The 17285-nt window shown below is 47.4% G+C and overlaps 1 protein-coding gene across 5 annotated transcripts in view; it reads left to right on the forward strand.

The window, feature by feature from the left end:
• DLEC1 (DLEC1 cilia and flagella associated protein) overlaps positions 1-17285 on the forward strand; it is a 247281-nt gene that overhangs the window by 133916 nt on the left and 96080 nt on the right. For all 5 annotated transcript variants that reach the window (XM_063921795.1, XM_063921794.1, XM_063921796.1 and 2 more), the window contains exons 19-22: positions 2213-2343; positions 8757-8915; positions 10566-10705; positions 12074-12227. In XM_063921795.1, coding sequence (XP_063777865.1) covers positions 2213-2343; positions 8757-8915; positions 10566-10705; positions 12074-12227 — 584 coding nt within the window. The remainder of the gene's footprint in view (positions 1-2212; positions 2344-8756; positions 8916-10565; positions 10706-12073; positions 12228-17285) is intronic.

A 17285-nucleotide genomic window follows, 5' to 3' on the forward strand; every position in this document is an offset into this window, starting at 1 on the left:
ACGGTTTTACCTGAGGAAAATATTTCAGCTGAGGGTCCAGGTACTGGATGTTCTGCACCCCCTAGTCAGCCTGCAGCATCGGTGGCACACCAAAACCCACCTTGGGCTGCTTTTTCTAATATGCTGACTACGCTGGTAACAAGACTTACGCCCCATGTGGGACCTCCTATGCCATTACAGCCACATATTGTCCCTGTAGTTAATCCGCCATGGGCGGATACTCTGCCAACTGTGTTACAGCAATTAAATCAGTCCTTGATTAAACAAACAGCTAACCCTCGCCCTCCTAGGACCAAAGGGTCATCTAAGCGGGCAATTTCTTCCACACAATCCACTCATTGTTCGGATACTTCATCCAATGAAGATGGGGAATATACTGATCCATCAGACACTGATGCAGCTGCTTCTGATGAGGAATTTATAAGATAGGTTTATGTACCTAACCTAGTGGAGGCTATCACACTGATTCTTCAGATTGATGACCCTCCAGATACGTCTAAGAAACCTGATAAGTTAAAACGTCAGAAGGTTACTAAATTAGTTCTACCACATTCTGAACATTTAGTTGACATACGTGAGGAATCCTGGGAGTCTCAGGAAATAAATTCTCCCTGTCTAAATAGATGCTAACTCTGTATCCCCTCGCTGCAGAGTTAAGTAAAAATTGTGAAACACCGCTACCGGTGGACTCGCATGTTGCACATCTGGTGGTGTCTTCTACTCTACCTATCACCACCGTCACCTCTCTGAAGGAACCGACGGATAAGCGTGTTGAGGGTTGCTTGAAGTCTATTTACACTCTTGCGGGTGCTGTGCATAGACCAACTATAGCGGCATCTTGGGCTGCAAAAGCTGTTGAAGCCTGGGTTCAAGAAGTTGAAACGGAGCTACCTGCTAATTTTTCTGATAATGCCAGACAGTGTCTTTCCTATATTACCACAGCCTCTCATTACATTCAGGATGCGGCCTCTGATGCCGGTGTGCTAGTATGTCCATTCTGATTCGCCGGATTCTGTGGTTGCGGTCCTGGTCTGTGGATCTGGACTCTAAAAGACCTTGGAGGTGATGCCTTTTAAGGGAAACATCCTTTTTGGGGAAGATCTGAAAAAGATTATTGCTGACTTAGCGTCTGCTAAAACTGCATGTCTGCCGAGTACTAATCCTTCGGCTCCAAAGGCTAAGAGTACCAATTTTTGTTCCTTTCGACCTCCAAGTAAAGTAAAGGGTCAGGCGTACCCGAAACAGGCTCGTACTTCCAAAACCTCTAAGCCCAAACCTAAACGTTCCTGGGCTGCCCGTCAGCCTGCTTACCCTTGATGCAATTGTGACATACCTGATGATCAGATTGCTTATAGCCTATAGCCATTCTTATTACCATCCCTTATTTAAATTTTTGTATGTTCTCTAACACATAATGTCCCAATTGCCTATGCTACAGTTCCATAGTCCGACTAGAGTCAGCAGCAGTCATCGCAAAACACTGTTCAGTATCTAAGACATAGAGTTGCTGGCTTGTGTACATGCAGATACTTTTAGGAAGGCATATAAAAAAAAAAAGTCCTGCACCTGGAGTCAAGACACTTAACTTTAAGTGTGGTGCATACTATTTACTCAGACAATGATGTTATGTAGACAGATGGGTCATGCACAATAACACACAGTTAGGAGATCGCACGGAACCATTAAGCGTTTAACTACATATCAACAACAACCATTATATTCTGGGAGGGTTGGCAAGTATGGCTTGGGTATGTGGGCTGCTGTTATGCTAGATCAGATAGGTTTACTACACCTTTAAGAACGTATACAAATGGAAACAGTGCAGCTCTGGTAACCACTTTTTGCTTGTCTGAATGATCTACCTATCTGCTCAGCCCAAGTAAGATACCAGTGATCTGGGCTCATCTTATTATAGTTGCCACAATGCTGTGCCTGGGTACAAAGCTCCTAACTTAAAAACTACATATTCTAATTACTTTGGTGTATACTGGGGAATGTGCAGGCCTGGGTTGTATTGAAGCAGGGTCTTAGCCCAAAGAAGCAATTGCAAAAAGACCCAACTCGTTGCCCTGTCTCTAATAATACTTATACCCACCTGCTTCACAAATCTAATGTGCTCTTGTATTGTCTTTGTATAAAGTAAAGATCTTACTCTTACTTGGTTCTGTGAGTTTTGCTCTGTGATTATTAATATCAGTATTCTCCTTATCAGCTCCCAGCAAGTCCTGTGAATTTGAATTGCTCTTCACTGGAATGCAGACTGGGTTTAGCAGTGAGAACGTGAGCTGCCACATCACACATTCTCCTGAGCCTGTGGTCATGCATGTGGAAGCCACTTTTAAGGTTTGTCCTTTTACATTGTGAATGACATCTGCTATTAAAAAAAAAAGTGCCTCAAATATTTCTCTGACGTCCTAAGTGGATGCTGGGACTCCGTAAGGACCATGGGGAATAGCGGCTCCGCAGGAGACTGGGCACAACTAAAGAAAGCTTTAGGACTACCTGGTGTGCACTGGCTCCTCCCACCATGACCCTCCTCCAGACCTCAGTTAGAATCTTGTGCCCGGCTGAGCTGGATGCACACTAGGGGCTCTCCTGAGCTCCTAGAAAAGAAAGTATATTTTAGTTTTTTTATTTTCAGTGAGATCTGCTGGCAACAGACTCACTGCTACGAGGGACTAAGGGGAGAAGAAGCGAACCTACCTGACTGGAGATAGTTTGGGCTTCTTAGGCTACTGGACACCATTAGCTCCAGAGGGATCGAACACAGGACCCGACCTCGATCGTTCGGTCCCGGAGCCGCGCCGCCGTCCCCCTTACAGAGCCAGAAGCATGAAGATGGTCCTGAAAATCGGCGGCAGAAGACTTGGGTCTTCAACAAGGTAGCGCACAGCACTGCAGCTGTGCGCCATTGCTCCTCATGCACACCTCACACTCCGGTCACTGATGGGTGCAGGGCGCTGGGGGGGGCGCCCTGAGCAGCAATATTAAACACCTTGGCTGGCAAATCTACACAATATATAGTCATATAGGCTATATATGTGTAAAATACCCCTGCCAGAGATCCATAAAAAAGCGGGAGAAGTCCGTCGAAAAAGGGGCGGGGCTATCTCCCTCAGCACACTGGCGCCATTTTTTCTTCACAGTGCAGCTGGAAGACAGCTCCCCAGGCTCTCCCCTGTAGTTTTCAGGCTCAAAGGGTTAAAAAGAGAGGGGGGGCACTAAATTTAGGCGCAACATTGTGTATACAAGCAGCTATTGGGAAAAAATCACTCAGTTATAGTGTTAATCCCTGCATTATATATAGCTCTGGTGTGTGCTGGCATACTCTCTCTCTGTCTCCCCAAAGGACTTTGTGGGGTCCTGTCCTCAGTCAGAGCATTCCCTGTGTGTGTGCGGTGTGTCGGTACGGCTGTGTCGACATGTTTGAGGAGGAAGGTTATGTGGAGGCGGAGCAGATGCCGATAAATGTGATGTCGCCCCCTGGGGGGCCGACACCAGAGTGGATGGATAGGTGGAAGGTAAAAGGCTGGATGACATAACAGCTGTGGGACAGCCGGCTTCTCAGCCCGCGCCTGCCCAGGCGTCTCAAAGGCCATCAGGGGTTCAAAAAATGGCAGACACAGATGTCGACACGGAGTATGACTCCAGTGTCGACGAGGTTGAGACATATACACAATCCACTAGGAACATCCGTTGCATGATCTCGGCAATGAAAAATGTGTTACACATTTCTGACATTAACCCAGGTACCAAAAAAAAGGGGTTTTATGTTTGGGGAGAAAAAGCAGACAGTGTTTTGTTCCCCCATCAGATGAGTGAATGAAGTGTGTGAAGAAGCGTGGGTTCCCCCGATAAGAAACTGGTAATTTCTAAAAAGTTACTGATGGCGTACCCTTTCCCGCCAGAGGATAGGTCACGTTGGGAGATATCCCCTAGGGTGGATAAGGCGCTCACACGTTTGTCAAAAAAGGTGGCACTGCCGTCTTAGAATACGGCCACTTTGAAGGAGCCTGCTGATAAAAAGCAGGAGGCTATCCTGAAGTCTGTATATACACACTCAGGTACTATACTGAGACCTGCAATTGCCTCAGCATGAATAGTGCTGCTGCAGCGTGGTTTATTACCCTGTCAGGACAGGGATACTATTTGCTAACCATAGAGCATATTAAAGACGTCGTCTTATATATGAGGGATGCACAGAGGGATATTTGCCGGCTGGCATCCAGAATTAATGCAATGTCCATTCTGCCAGGAGGGTATTAGGGACCCGGCAGTGGACAGGCGATGCTGACTTTAGAAGGCACATGAAGATTCTGCCTTATAAGGGTGAGGAATTGTTTGGGGATGGTCTCTGGGACCTCGTATCCACAGCAACTGCTGGGAAGGAAAAAATTTACCTCAAGTTTCCTCACAGCCTAAGAAAGCACCGTATTATAAGGTACAGTCCTTTCGGCTTCAGAAAAGCAAGCGGGTCAAAGGCGCTTCCTTTCTGCACAGAGACAAGGGAAGAGGGAAAAAGCTGCACCAGACAGCCAGTTCCCAGGATCAAAAATCTTCCCCCGCTTCCTCTGAGTCCACCGCATAACGCTGGGGCTCCACAGGTGGAGCCAGGTGCGGTGGGGGGCGCGTCTCGGGAACTTCAGCGACCAGTGGGCTCGCTCACAGGTGGATCCCTGGGTTCTGCAAGTAGTATCACAGGGATACAAGCTGGAGTTCGAGGCGACTCCCCCTCGCCGTTACCTCAAATCAGCCTTGCCTGCTGCCCTCGAGGAGAGGTAGTACTGGCGGCAATTCACAAGCTGTACTTCCAGCAGGTGATAATCAAGGTACCCCTCCTTCAACAAGGCCGGGGTTACTATTCCACAATGTTTGTGGTACCGAAACCAGACGGTTCGGTGAGACCCATTCTAAAATTGAAATCCTTGAACACTTATATACGAAGGTTCAAGTTCAAAATGGAATCGCTCAGGGCGGTTATTGCAAGACTGGACGAAGGGGATTACAGGGTATCACTGGACATCAAGGATGCTTACCTGCATGTCCCCATTTACCCTCCTCACCAGGAGTACCTCAAAATTGTGGTACAGGACTGTCATTACCAATTCCAGACGTTGCCGTTGGTCTGTCCCCGGCACCGAGGGTATTTACCAAGGTAATGGCCGAAATGATGATACTCCTTCGAAAAAAGGGAGTTATAATTATCCCGTACTTGGACGATCTCCTTATAAAGGCGAGGTCCAGGGAGCAGTTGTTCGACGGAGTAGCACTATCCCGGGAAGTGCTACAACAGCACGGCTGGATTCTGAATAGTCCAAAGTCGCAGCTGGTTCCTACGACGCGTCTACTGTTCCTGGGTATGGTTCTGGACACAGAACAGGAAAAAGGGTTTCTCCCGGAGGAGAAGGACAAGGAGTTGTCATCTCTAGTCAGAGACCTCCTAATACAAATACAGGTGTCGGTGCATCAATGCACGCGAGTCCTGGGAAAGATGGTAGCTTCTTACGAAGAAATTCCATTCGGCAGGTTCCATGCAAGGATCTTCCAGTGGGATCTGTTGGACAAGTGGTCCGGGTCGCATCTTCAGATGCATCGGCTGATAACCCTGTCTCCAAGGGCCAGGGTGTCGCTGTTGTGGTGGCTGCAGAGTGCTCATCTTCTAGAGGCCCGCAGATTCGGCATACAGGACTGGGTCCTGGTGACCACGGATGCCAGCCTTCGAGGCTGGGGGGCAGTCACACAGGGAAGAAACTTCCAGGGACTGTGGTAAGTCAGGAGACTTCCCTACACATAGATATTCTGGGACTAAGGGCCATTCACAATGCCCTAAGTCAGGCTAGACCCCTGCTTCAACACCAGCCGGTGCTGATCCAGTCAGACAACATCACGGCGGTCGCCCATGTAAACCAGCAGGGCGGCACAAGAAGCAGGATGGTGATGGCAGAAGCCACAAGGATTTTCCGATGGGCGGAAAATCATGTGTTAGCACTGTCAGCAGTGTTCATTCCCGGAGTGGACAACTGGGAAGCAGACTTTCTCAGCAGGCACGACCTCCACCCGGGAGAGTGGGGACTTCATCCAGAAGTCTTCAAAATGATTGTACACCATTGGGAAAGGCCACAGGTGGACATGACGGCATCCCGCCTCAACAAAAAGCTAAAAAGATATTGCGCCAGGTCAAGGGACCCTCAGGCGATAGCTGTGGACGCTCTGGTAACACCGTGGGTGTACCAGTCGGTGTATGTGTTCCTTCCTTTGCCTCTCATACCCAAGGTACTGAGAATACTAAGAAGGAGAGGAGTAAGAACTATACTCGTGGTTCCGGATTGGCCAAGAAGAGCTTGGTACCCAGAACTTCAAGAAATGATCTCAGAGGACCCATGGCCTCTGCCGCTCAGACAGGACCTGCTGCAGCAGGGGCCCTGCCTGTTCCAAGGCTTACCACGGCTGTGTTTGACGGCATGGCGGTTGAACACCGGATCCTAAAGGAAAAAGGCATTCCGGAGGAAGTCATTCCTACGCTGATTAAGGCTAGGAAAGATGTGGTCGCAAAATATTATCACCGCATATGGCAAAAATATGTTGCTTAGTGTGAGGCCAGGAAGGCCCCAACGGAGGAATTTCAACTGGGTCGATTTCTGCACTTCCTACAGTTAGGAGTGACTACGGGCCTAAAATTGGGTTCCATTAAGGTCCAGATTTCGGCTCTGTACATTTTCTTCCAAAAAGAACTGGCTTCACTGCCTGAAGTTCAGACTTTTGTTAAGGGAGTGCTGCATATTCAGCCCCCCGTTTGTGCCTCTAGTGGCACCGTGGGATCTCAACGTGGTGTTGGATTTCCTGAAGTCGCATTGGGTTGAGCCACTTAAATCCGTAGAGCTAAAATACCTCACGTGGGAAGTGGTCATGCTGTTGGCCTTGGCGTCGGCCAGGCGTGTATCAGAATTGGCAGCTTTGTCATGCAAAAGCCCTTATCTGATTTTCATATGGATAGGGCTGAATTGAGGACTCGTTCCCAATTCCTTTTCATGTGAACCAACCTATTGTGGTGCCTGCGGCTACGTGGGACTTGGAGGACTCCAAGTTACTGGACGTAGTCAGGGCCCTGAAAATATATGTTTCCAGGACGGCTGGAGTCAGGAAAACTGACTCGCTATTTATCCTGTATGCACCCAACAAGCTGGGTGCTCCTGCTTCAAAGCAGACTATTGCTCGCTGGATCTGTACTACGATTCAGCTTGCACATTCTGCGGCTGGACTGCCGCATCCTAAATCAGTGAAAGCCCATTCCACGAGGAAGGTGGGCTCTTCTTGGGTGGCTGCCCGAGGGGTCTCGGCTCTACAACTTTGCCAAGCAGCTACTTGGTCGGGGTCAAACACATTTGCTAAATTCTACAAGTTTGACACCCTGGCTGAGGAGGACCTAGAGTTTGCTCATTCGGTGCTGCAGAGTCATCCGCACTCTCCCGCCCGTTTGGGAGCTTTGGTATAATCCCCATGGTCCTTACGGAGTCCCAGCATCCACTTAGGACGTCAGAGAAAATAAGATTTTACTCACCGGTAAATCTGTTTCTCGTAGTCCGTAGTGGATGCTGGGCGCCCATCCCAAGTGCGGATTGTCTGCAATACTTGTATATAGTTATTGCCTAACTAAAGGGTTATTGTTGAGCCATCTGTAGTGAGGCTCAGTTATATTTCATACTGTTAACTGGGTATAATATCACGAGTTATACGGTGTGATTGGTGTGGCTGGTATGAGTCTTACCCGGGATTCAAAATCCTTTTCCTATTGTGTCAGCTCTTCCGGGCACAGTGTCCTAACTGAGGTCTGGAGGAGGGTCATGGTGGGAGGAGCCAGTGCACACCATGTAGTCCTAAAGCTTTCTTTAGTTGTGCCCAGTCTCCTGCGGAGCCGCTATTCCCCATGGTCCTTACGGAGTCCCAGCATCCACTACGGACTACGAGAAATAGATTTACCGTGAGTAAAATCTTATTTTAATATGGTTTGTATGTCCGCACTCACTATATTCTGCTTATAAAAGAGCTAAAAGCCTAATACCATGTAACACGCAGGGAAATACAGTAATGTGCAGGCGTTGGGCTACATCCTCAATGTACCAAAGATCAGACAGCCCTAAGCTGCATTGCAGAAAAGAAGGTAGCATAATATGGATATATTTATGAGTGCTGGATAAATATGTGTGTCTACATATTTCTGTTTTAGCACTAGATTTACTTGTTAAGTGTGTTATGTATGACTTACATTACAGTTATAAGTGTGTAATTGTACTCGCTCCTGCTTGCTTTTTGTTTACTTTGTATACAATCCCTCACATGTAGGGTTTTTAGGGGGGAATATTGAGTTTACAATTCCAGTGTTCTCTAACCAATGATTAGTTACACTCTGAGTATATGGCGACCTCTGTCTATGCCTAGATCCCATCACCATGTAAGTTACCTATCATTGCAGGGTTTTATATGATAGACATAATATAGTGCTGGGGTTGGACATATGTAGGACCATGGTGGTGAGATTGCTCAGTGATACTGGTCCATTCACTATCACCAGCCCCTCCAGTTTTGCTGTATGTTATGTCAACGGTACGTCTTATCTTTTCCTAATAATAGCATATATCATCTGTTGTATGTGCTTATGCTTTTTAATATAATAGAAAATAATAGTCTTAAAAAAAAACAAAAAAAAACAATCCACTTAGGATGTTTCCTGTGGGACTCACACTACTGTATTTCTGCAGGGGCCTTCGGTTTCTATCATTGTTCCATCACTTGACTTGGGGCTCATAAAATTGGGCAACAGAAGCATCAGCATATTAACCATAGAAAACAAGAGTCCCCTAGCGGCACATTGGAGGATTCACGAGAGCAGAGCTTGTCTCACTGAGAGAGGAGAAGAGGTAACTCAGTCCAAGTGATCTTCTCTTGTGGTTTGTGTTATTGTGTAAACCAAGGAAGCTCATTTTGCCAACCTTATTGTGATCACCACCATAACTGACACCATCTATGGTGGATACAGGTTGAGTATATGCAACCTTCTTTCTGTAAATGCATTAGTCATTTAAATTATATTTTCTGTCTTCTGCTAAAATACTAATACTCCTGTCACACAAATAACTTGTGTTTTTAATGATTTGAATAAATATACAGTAAGGCATTCCGTGGTTATATGAGAAATTTGGTATATGAAGTACATTTAGTTATTGTGAGTGCACCAACTTAAGGCATTGTCCACTTAAGGCATTGAAAAATACTTGCCCACATTTAGTGTTTAAGAACTACCCCTACAAGAATCAGATCTAGCTGGTAATTTGGTTGGTGAAAAGGGTAGACAGCACAATATTTACAATTTTCTCCTAACATACTGCTCAGGCAGTTCTTATGTAAGTCATTAAAGAGAAGAGACATTAGGCCTGTCTTCAGGCTTAATGATGACAGGCCTAACCTCTACGCCTTATCTCTGGCACCTCCTAGCTTATGTGGCAATCTGGGTTTTCGATGTGGGCTAAATTCCAGGTATCCAACCATGGAACAGCATATCAATGAGCTCCAGAGCAGAATTTGAGTAAGGGCATGGCGATGCCACTGTACCCTCTCTGCTCTGTTCTTGGTTCAGAGACCAGAGTAGTAGCCAAAGGCACTAGTTTGGTGCACCAGGCGGGGAACAGGATTATCGGAAGAGAGTGACCTGGCATTGCCCAATATTTTAACAGGATTTACCAAATTTATTTCAGTATGACCATTTTTAAATAGCGGATTAATAATGTGCCTAGGGGCGGCCTGACTCCTAAATCCGTGCATGACATCATAGAGTAGTGAGACGCTATATTTTCCCTGCACCTCCTCATTACGGTCCTGATTCTGGACGAAGTTTGCTAGTGTTTACAAAATGATGCGCAACTATCCGTGAAATGAGCATTTCTGGGAGGCGACTGTCTCATGGGAACATCTGGGAAGTGTCGGCAGAGAGATGGGATGCCTGTTTCTGACAGATCTTTTACGTCCAGTACGGGGTGGGTGCAAATGCCTATACTAATGGGGACGCGGACAGAAAGCAATGGACAGTCCTGGTCTTCCACATAAAGATGGATGGATATTCTGCATAGATGGGCTGATTACAAGGGCGTTTCTAGAGAGGAGGGGATCCGTGTGCAGACTCCTTGTGTGTGCCCCCGCCTCTCCTGTAGCAGTCACCGCCACTGTTAGCACTCTCAGCACTGAGACTCTGGCACTGTACAAGAGTCTCTAGTGATCAGTGCGCTACAGGAGAGGAGGGGGCCCACACACAGTCACCGATGGACGCCGGAAAGGTGAGTATAGAAGAAATGGGTGCAGTGTGTGGACCCAGGGGCCTGTGTGCACCGCACACACTTCACCCATTATAGATGCGCCACTGGCTGATTAGAATTAGGTAGTAAGCAGGCAGCCAGACAGAAAAGTGACCGCAGCCGCGTCTAACCTCAGAATTAAGTAACATTTTTGCAGTTCATAAATTGTATTATGTAAGTACATGTTCTATGAAGTGACAGTCTTCTTGTTTCTGTGAACAGGAGTCACAGTTTTATTTCTCTCCAGAGAGCGGAGAGTTACAGCCCCTGGGAACAGCACATATGTCAGTTATATTTAAGCCATTGTGCTGTCAGAGGCTGGAGACGGTGCTGGAGCTGGAAGTAGAAAACAGTGATGGCAGGTATGTGATTACTGGGAGGCAGAACAGCGAGCCAGTGTACAAGATATTATAGCATATGGGGAGATTCAATTACAGGTGATGTATGAAATGTGCTGTTCCGTCTTCCACATTCCAGGTTTTCCCACACCCCCCATAGAGGTGGCCGGGAAATGTGCGATGCCAGAGGTACTATATCTGGCTGATATGTGCACAGCCAAATAATGCAGCAATGATCCACCTGTCATTGGACTGAACCCTAACAACAGTAGCTATTTTGTTGGATGAACAATGGGCCTGATTCAGAAATGGACGCTTTTGCACAGCAGCTGCGCTTTTGAATGTGACACTGGCCTCGCCACTTCCAGAAAACAGGGCACAATTTTGGAAACCCCCTGGCTGAAGCACATCACTAGCTCTCCCTCTTGTGCAGCAGCAAAACCAGGTAGCCAGAATGCAAGCAGGGCAGTGTACAGTGCAGGCAGAAACACAGGCAAATCAGGTGTCATGAGCTACTGACAGTTTTCCGACCAGGGATCCCAGTTTCTCCTCCTTTCCCCTGGTTGTCTGGGTAAAGTGTTATCTAATGAGAGCATTCAGGTCTAGAGAGAGACACACACAGAGAGTCCTCCTGAGTCCTTTCTCAGCATGTAAGTAGTACAGAGGCTGCTGCTATTCTTACATGTGATAAGATAGATGATAGATTTTATTTTTATGTGTGTACTTTAAGGTTGTTTAAGTTGTCTTTGTTCCACTTCAAGAAAACTTACAAAAATAGTTGTCTGTCAATTAGGTGGAGCTATGAACAGTACCCAGGCATTATTAAATCATTAGTTTAAATCTAATATATACCATTGGTTTAAATTTAATATACACAATCTATACCTCCCACCATGACCAATTCCAGGAGGGACAAAATGCTCTATACCTGGACTTCCCACTTAATTTATGATTGTAATCACCTGTCTTGAAACGCCTTTCTTAGTTTAACACAGCCAATCATATATTAAAAGGGACATCCTGGTACAGAGCATTTTGTCCCTCCTTGAATGGGTCATGTTGGTATTTATGCACAATCTAATATACATGCCCCCTTCCCATGGGCGCCCCTGTCTTAAGTGCCCCAGGCCCTCACAAGCCTTAATATGGCCCTGCCCCAGTGCATTGCTTTGCTTAGGGCCTAGTATGCTGTTAAGTGCCCCCTGTTCTGCACATGCATGGGAGATGTACATACTGTAAACCATTGGATTTACGCTTATCTCTGAACCAGGCCCAATATTCACGAGACTGCCAACTGTAGTCTCTTCAGTAAGTCTAGTCCAATAATTTGCTGTCTCCACTTTGTGTACTTAACATCAAGATTGTTTTTTGAAACTGCTCCATTTGTTCCAGCTATCTACCGGTAACAGCTGATGTCCAGGTGCCCCAGGTCTGCCTTCTTTCCAGTTCCCTGGTGTTCACCAAGATCTACCTAGAAGTCCCAGTAAAGTCAACAATAAAAATGTTTAACCAGGGACAGCTCCCGGCAAAGTTTTCCTGGAGTCCGGTAAGTAAATAACTTTTCTGTAATATAAAATGCAACATTTTCATCTAATCATGACACTGGGATCCTGATTCGGAGTTGGACACAGTGTCAATGTTGCATGCAGCTGGCCAATGCTCTAAGCCTGCTTATCGCACCACGTATGCGTCCCGATATGTTCGCAAAGAGACGCAGAGCAAATTTAGATGCAGGGGAAGCAGAAATGCAAGGGACATTCCTAAATGCTGATTGGTAGGTAACAGGGGGGTGGTTACAATGACTCAGCGCAGAGATGTTGTGTCCCATAGGAGTATCATAGGCGTGTTGCTGAAAGCGTCTACGTACAGAGATGCACAGCCGCGCAAGCTGGGACGATATGACCGTTGGTGCATCTAAAGATGCACACATGTACACATGGGAATGGCTTTGTAGTGCTATTAGCACAAAGACGCACACCGATTGCGGCAAAAGACGTAGCTGTGGCTGTCTCTGAATCAGCCCCTGATATCTGATATATGAAATTAGTAGAACACATAATAGGCAGTGGGGTAGATGTATGAACGGCTGTTATGGGGATTAGTGGTATCAGTGTGATACTATTTCTCCCCCATGTACTGTATTACTGTGGAGATATGTCAGTAATGATGGGGGCACCATGCCCCCCTGTCTTTATCTGCACTGCTATCTACAAGATAGTGCACCAATGTGCCAGCAGATGTATGAATGGTCAGTGGCACTGACCTTTCCGGCAGCTGCAGCTACTGATTTCGACAGACTGTGCATGGGAGATCTCGCGCTTCTCCAGTGTGTTACTGGGAGGTGTAACACAGCGCATCAGCACAAGGATGATGTGCTATAACCTATGGCGGGGATCACAAGAGGGGGGAGTTTTCACTCCTCCACTCCAGCAGATGAGATGTTAATACATCTTGTCGGTACTGTTTCTTGCGGCGCCTCAGTAAAACAATGAAGTAGGAAGAGCTACGTCGGCACGATCTGTGCTGCTATAATACATTTACCAAAGTATGTCATAATCATTGGCGTTCATTAAGCACCAACAGGTAAAATATGCTGAGGCTTTACCTGGCAATAATTTCAGATGTACATAATTCATTTTATATAGAAGCTAAACTCGCAGACTATTGTGGGGGGAGGGTGAGAGTTGCTGTTGCATTGGTATTGAAACGCTGGCAACAGCACCGCATCTCTCAAATCGATTTTGCCCTATGTAAAGTTTGGCTGTTGCAACACTAACTTGCCAGGGCAGGAACATCGCCCGCAGCTGAATTCCTACAAAGAATTGCTACATTAGACTCAGTTTACCATGCACACTCTAATTTAGAGTTAGGAGCGTTACCAAATAGAGGAGCAAATACATTTTTTCTTTGCATGCTGGGAAAAAATAAGATTTTAAACCTACCGGTAAATCTTTTTCTCCTAGTCCGTAGAGGATGCTGGGGACTCCGTAAGGACCATGGGGTATAGACGGGCTCCGCAGGAGACATGGGCACTATAAAGAACTTTAGAATGGGTGTGCACTGGCTCCTCCCTCTATGCCCCTCCTCCAGACCTCAGTTAGAGAAACTGTGCCCAGAAGAGACGGACAGTACGAGGAAAGGATTTTGTTAATCCAAGGGCAAGATTCATACCAGCCCACACCATCCACACCATATAACCTGGAATATACGAACCAGTCAACAGTATGAAACAAACAGCATCAGTCAAAGACCGATCAAAACTGTAACGTGACCCTTATGCAAGCAATAACTATATACAAGTTTTGCAGAATGTTGTCCGCACTGGGACGGGCGCCCAGCATCCTCTACGGACTAGGAGAAAAAGATTTACCGGTAGGTTTAAAATCTTATTTTCTCTTACGTCCTAGAGGATGCTGGGGACTCCGTAAGGACCATGGGGATTATACCAAAGCTCCAAAACGGGCGGGAGAGTGCGGATGAGGGTATCAAACTTGTAGAATTTTGCAAAGGTGTTTGAACCCGACCAAGTCGACGCTCGGCAAAGCTGTAATGCCGAGACGCCTCGGGCAGCCGCCCAAGAAGAGCCCACCTTCCTAGTGGAATGGGCCTTTACCGAATTTGGTAACGGCAATCCAGCCGTAGAATGAGCCTGCTGAATTGTGTTACAGATCCAGCGAGCAATAGTCTGCTTAGAAGCAGGAGCGCCAACCTTGTTGGCCGCATACAGGATAAACAGTGTCTCTGTTTTCCTAACCCGAGCCGTTCTTGCTACATAAAATTTCAATGCCCTGACCACATCAAGGGACTCGGAATCCTCCAAGTCCCGCGTAGCCACAGGCACCACAATAGGTTGGTTCATATGAAAAGTGGAAACCACCTTAGGCAAAAATTGAGGACGAGTCCGCAATTCAGCTCTATCCACATGGAAAATCAGAGAGGGGCTTTTGTGAGACAAAGCCGCCAACTCAGACACTCGCCTTGCCGATGCCAAGGCCAACAACATGACCACCTTCCAAGTGAGTTACTTTAATTCCACGGATTGAAGAGGCTCAAACCATGGAGACTTAATGAATTGTAACACCACGTTAAGGTCCCATGGTTCCACTGGAGGCACAAAAGGAGGCTGGATATGCAGCACTCCCTTCACAAAAGTCTGGACTTCCGGGAGAGAAGCCAATTCCTTCTGAAAGAAAATGGATAGGGCCGAAATCTGAACCTTAATGGAGCCTAATTTTAGACCCATATTCACTCCAATCTGTAGGAAGTGGAGAAAACAGCCCAGATGGAAATCTTCCGGAGGATCATTCTTGGTTTCACACCAAGAGACATACTTCCTCCAGATACGGTGATAATGTTTCGCTGTCACCTCCTTCCTAGCCTTTATCAGAGAAGGGATGACCTCGTCCGGAATGCCCTTCCCAGCTAGGATCTGGCGTTCAACCGCCATGCCGTCAAACGCAGCCGCGGTAAGTCTTGGAACAGACAGGGCCCCTGTTGCAACAGGTCCTCTCTGAGAGGAAGAGGCCACGGATCTTCTGTGAGCATTTCCTGCAGATCCGGATACCAGGCCCTTCGAGGCCAATCTGGAACAATGAGAATTGCCTGTACTCCTTTTCGTCTTATGATTCTCAATATTTTTGAGATGAGAGGAAGAGGAGAGAACACATAGACCGACTGAAACACCCACGGTGTCACCAGGGCGTCCACTGCTACTGCCTGAGGGTCCCTTGACCTGGCACAATACCTCGGAAGCTTCTTGTTGAGGCGTGACGCCATCATGTCTATTTGAGGAAGTCCCCACTGACTGAGTCTCTGTAAAGACTTCTTGATGAAGCCCCCACTCCCCTGGATGGAGATCGTGTCTGCTGAGGAAGTCTGCTTCCCAGTTGTACACTCCCGGAATGAAGACTGCTGTCAAAGCGCTTACATGATTTTCTGCCCAGCAAAGAATCCTGGTGGCTTCCGCCATCGCCACTCTGCTTCTTGTCCCGCCTTGACGGTTTACATGAGCCACGGCTGTGACGTTGTCTGACTGAATCAGAACAGGCAGGCCGCGAAGAAGAGTCTCCGCCCGACGTAGGCCGTTGTAGATGGCCCTCAATTCCAGTACGTTTATGTGTAGACAAGCCTCCTGGCTTGACCACAGTCCCTGGAAGTTTCTTCCCTGTGTGACTGCTCCCCATCCTCGGAGGCTCGCGTCCGTGGTCACCAGAATCCAATCTTGAATGCCGAACCTGCGACCCTCTAGAAGGTGAGCACTCTGTAGCCACCACAAGAGAGATACCCTGGCCTTGGAGGACAGGCTGATCTTCTGATTAATATGTAGATGGGACCCGGACCACTTGTCCAGAAGGTCCCACTGAAAAGTCCTCACATGGAACCTGCCGAAGGGAATGGCCTCGTAAGACGCAACCATCTTTCCCAGAACTCGAGTGCATTGATGGACCGACACCCTTTTCGGCTTCCACAGGTCCCTGACCAAGGTCTGGAGTTCCTGGGCTTTTTCCATCGGGAGAAAAACCCTTTTTTGTTCCGTGTCCAGAATCATGCCTAAGAAAGTCAATCGGGTCGTTGGAACCAACTGTGACTTTGGCAGATTGAGAACCCAGCCGTTCTGCTGCAACACCCTCAGGGAGAGTGACACGCAACTGTTCTCTCGATCTCGCTTTTATCAGGAGATCGTCCAAGTACGGGATAATTGTGACTCCCTGCTTGAGCAGGAGCACCATCATTTCCGCAATCACCTTGGTGAAAATCCTTGGGCCGTGGAAAGCCCAAACGGCAACGTCTGAAATTGGTAATGACAATCCTGTACAGCAAATCTCAGGAACGCATGATGAGGAGGATATATGGGGACATGAAGGTAGGTATCCTTTATGTCCAGTGACACCATAAAATCCCCCCCCCTCCAGGCTGGCGATGACCGCTTTGAGCGATTCCATCTTGAATTTGAACCTTTTCAAGTATAGGTTCAGGGATTTTAAATTCAGAATGGGTCTGACCGAACCGTCCGGTTTCGGGACCACAAACAGGGTTGAGTAGTATCCCATCCCCTGTTGAAGCAGGGGAACTTTGACTACCACTTGTCGAAGACACAGTTTTTGAATTGCATCCAAAACTACCTCCCTTTCTGGGGAAGAAGCTGGTAGGGCCGATTTGAAAAACCGGCGAGGAGGCACATCTTCGAATTCCAGCTTGTAACCCTGGGATACAATTTCTATTGCCCAGGGATCCACCTGTGATTGAACCCAGACGTGGCTGAAAAGTCGAAGACGTGCCCCCCCACTGGGGCGGACTCCCTCAGCTGAGCCCCAGCGTCATGCGGTGGATTTAGCAGAAGCCGGGGAGGACTTCTGCTCCTGGGAACTAGCCGTAGCTGGCAGCTTTTTCCCTCTGCCCTTACCTCTGGCGAGAAAGGAAGATCCCCGTACTCTTTTGGACTTATGCGACCGAAAGGACTGCATCTGATAACGTGGCGTTTTCTTTGGCTGTGAGGAAACATAAGGTAAAAAAGTAGATTTACCTGCAGTAGCTGTGGAAACCAGGTCCGTGAGACCTTCCCCAAATAAGTCCTCACCCTTGTAAGGCAAAACCTCCATATGCC

The sequence above is a fragment of the Pseudophryne corroboree genome, chromosome 5 (genome assembly GCF_028390025.1).
Source record: "Pseudophryne corroboree isolate aPseCor3 chromosome 5, aPseCor3.hap2, whole genome shotgun sequence".
Classification (NCBI taxonomy): domain Eukaryota; kingdom Metazoa; phylum Chordata; class Amphibia; order Anura; family Myobatrachidae; genus Pseudophryne; species Pseudophryne corroboree.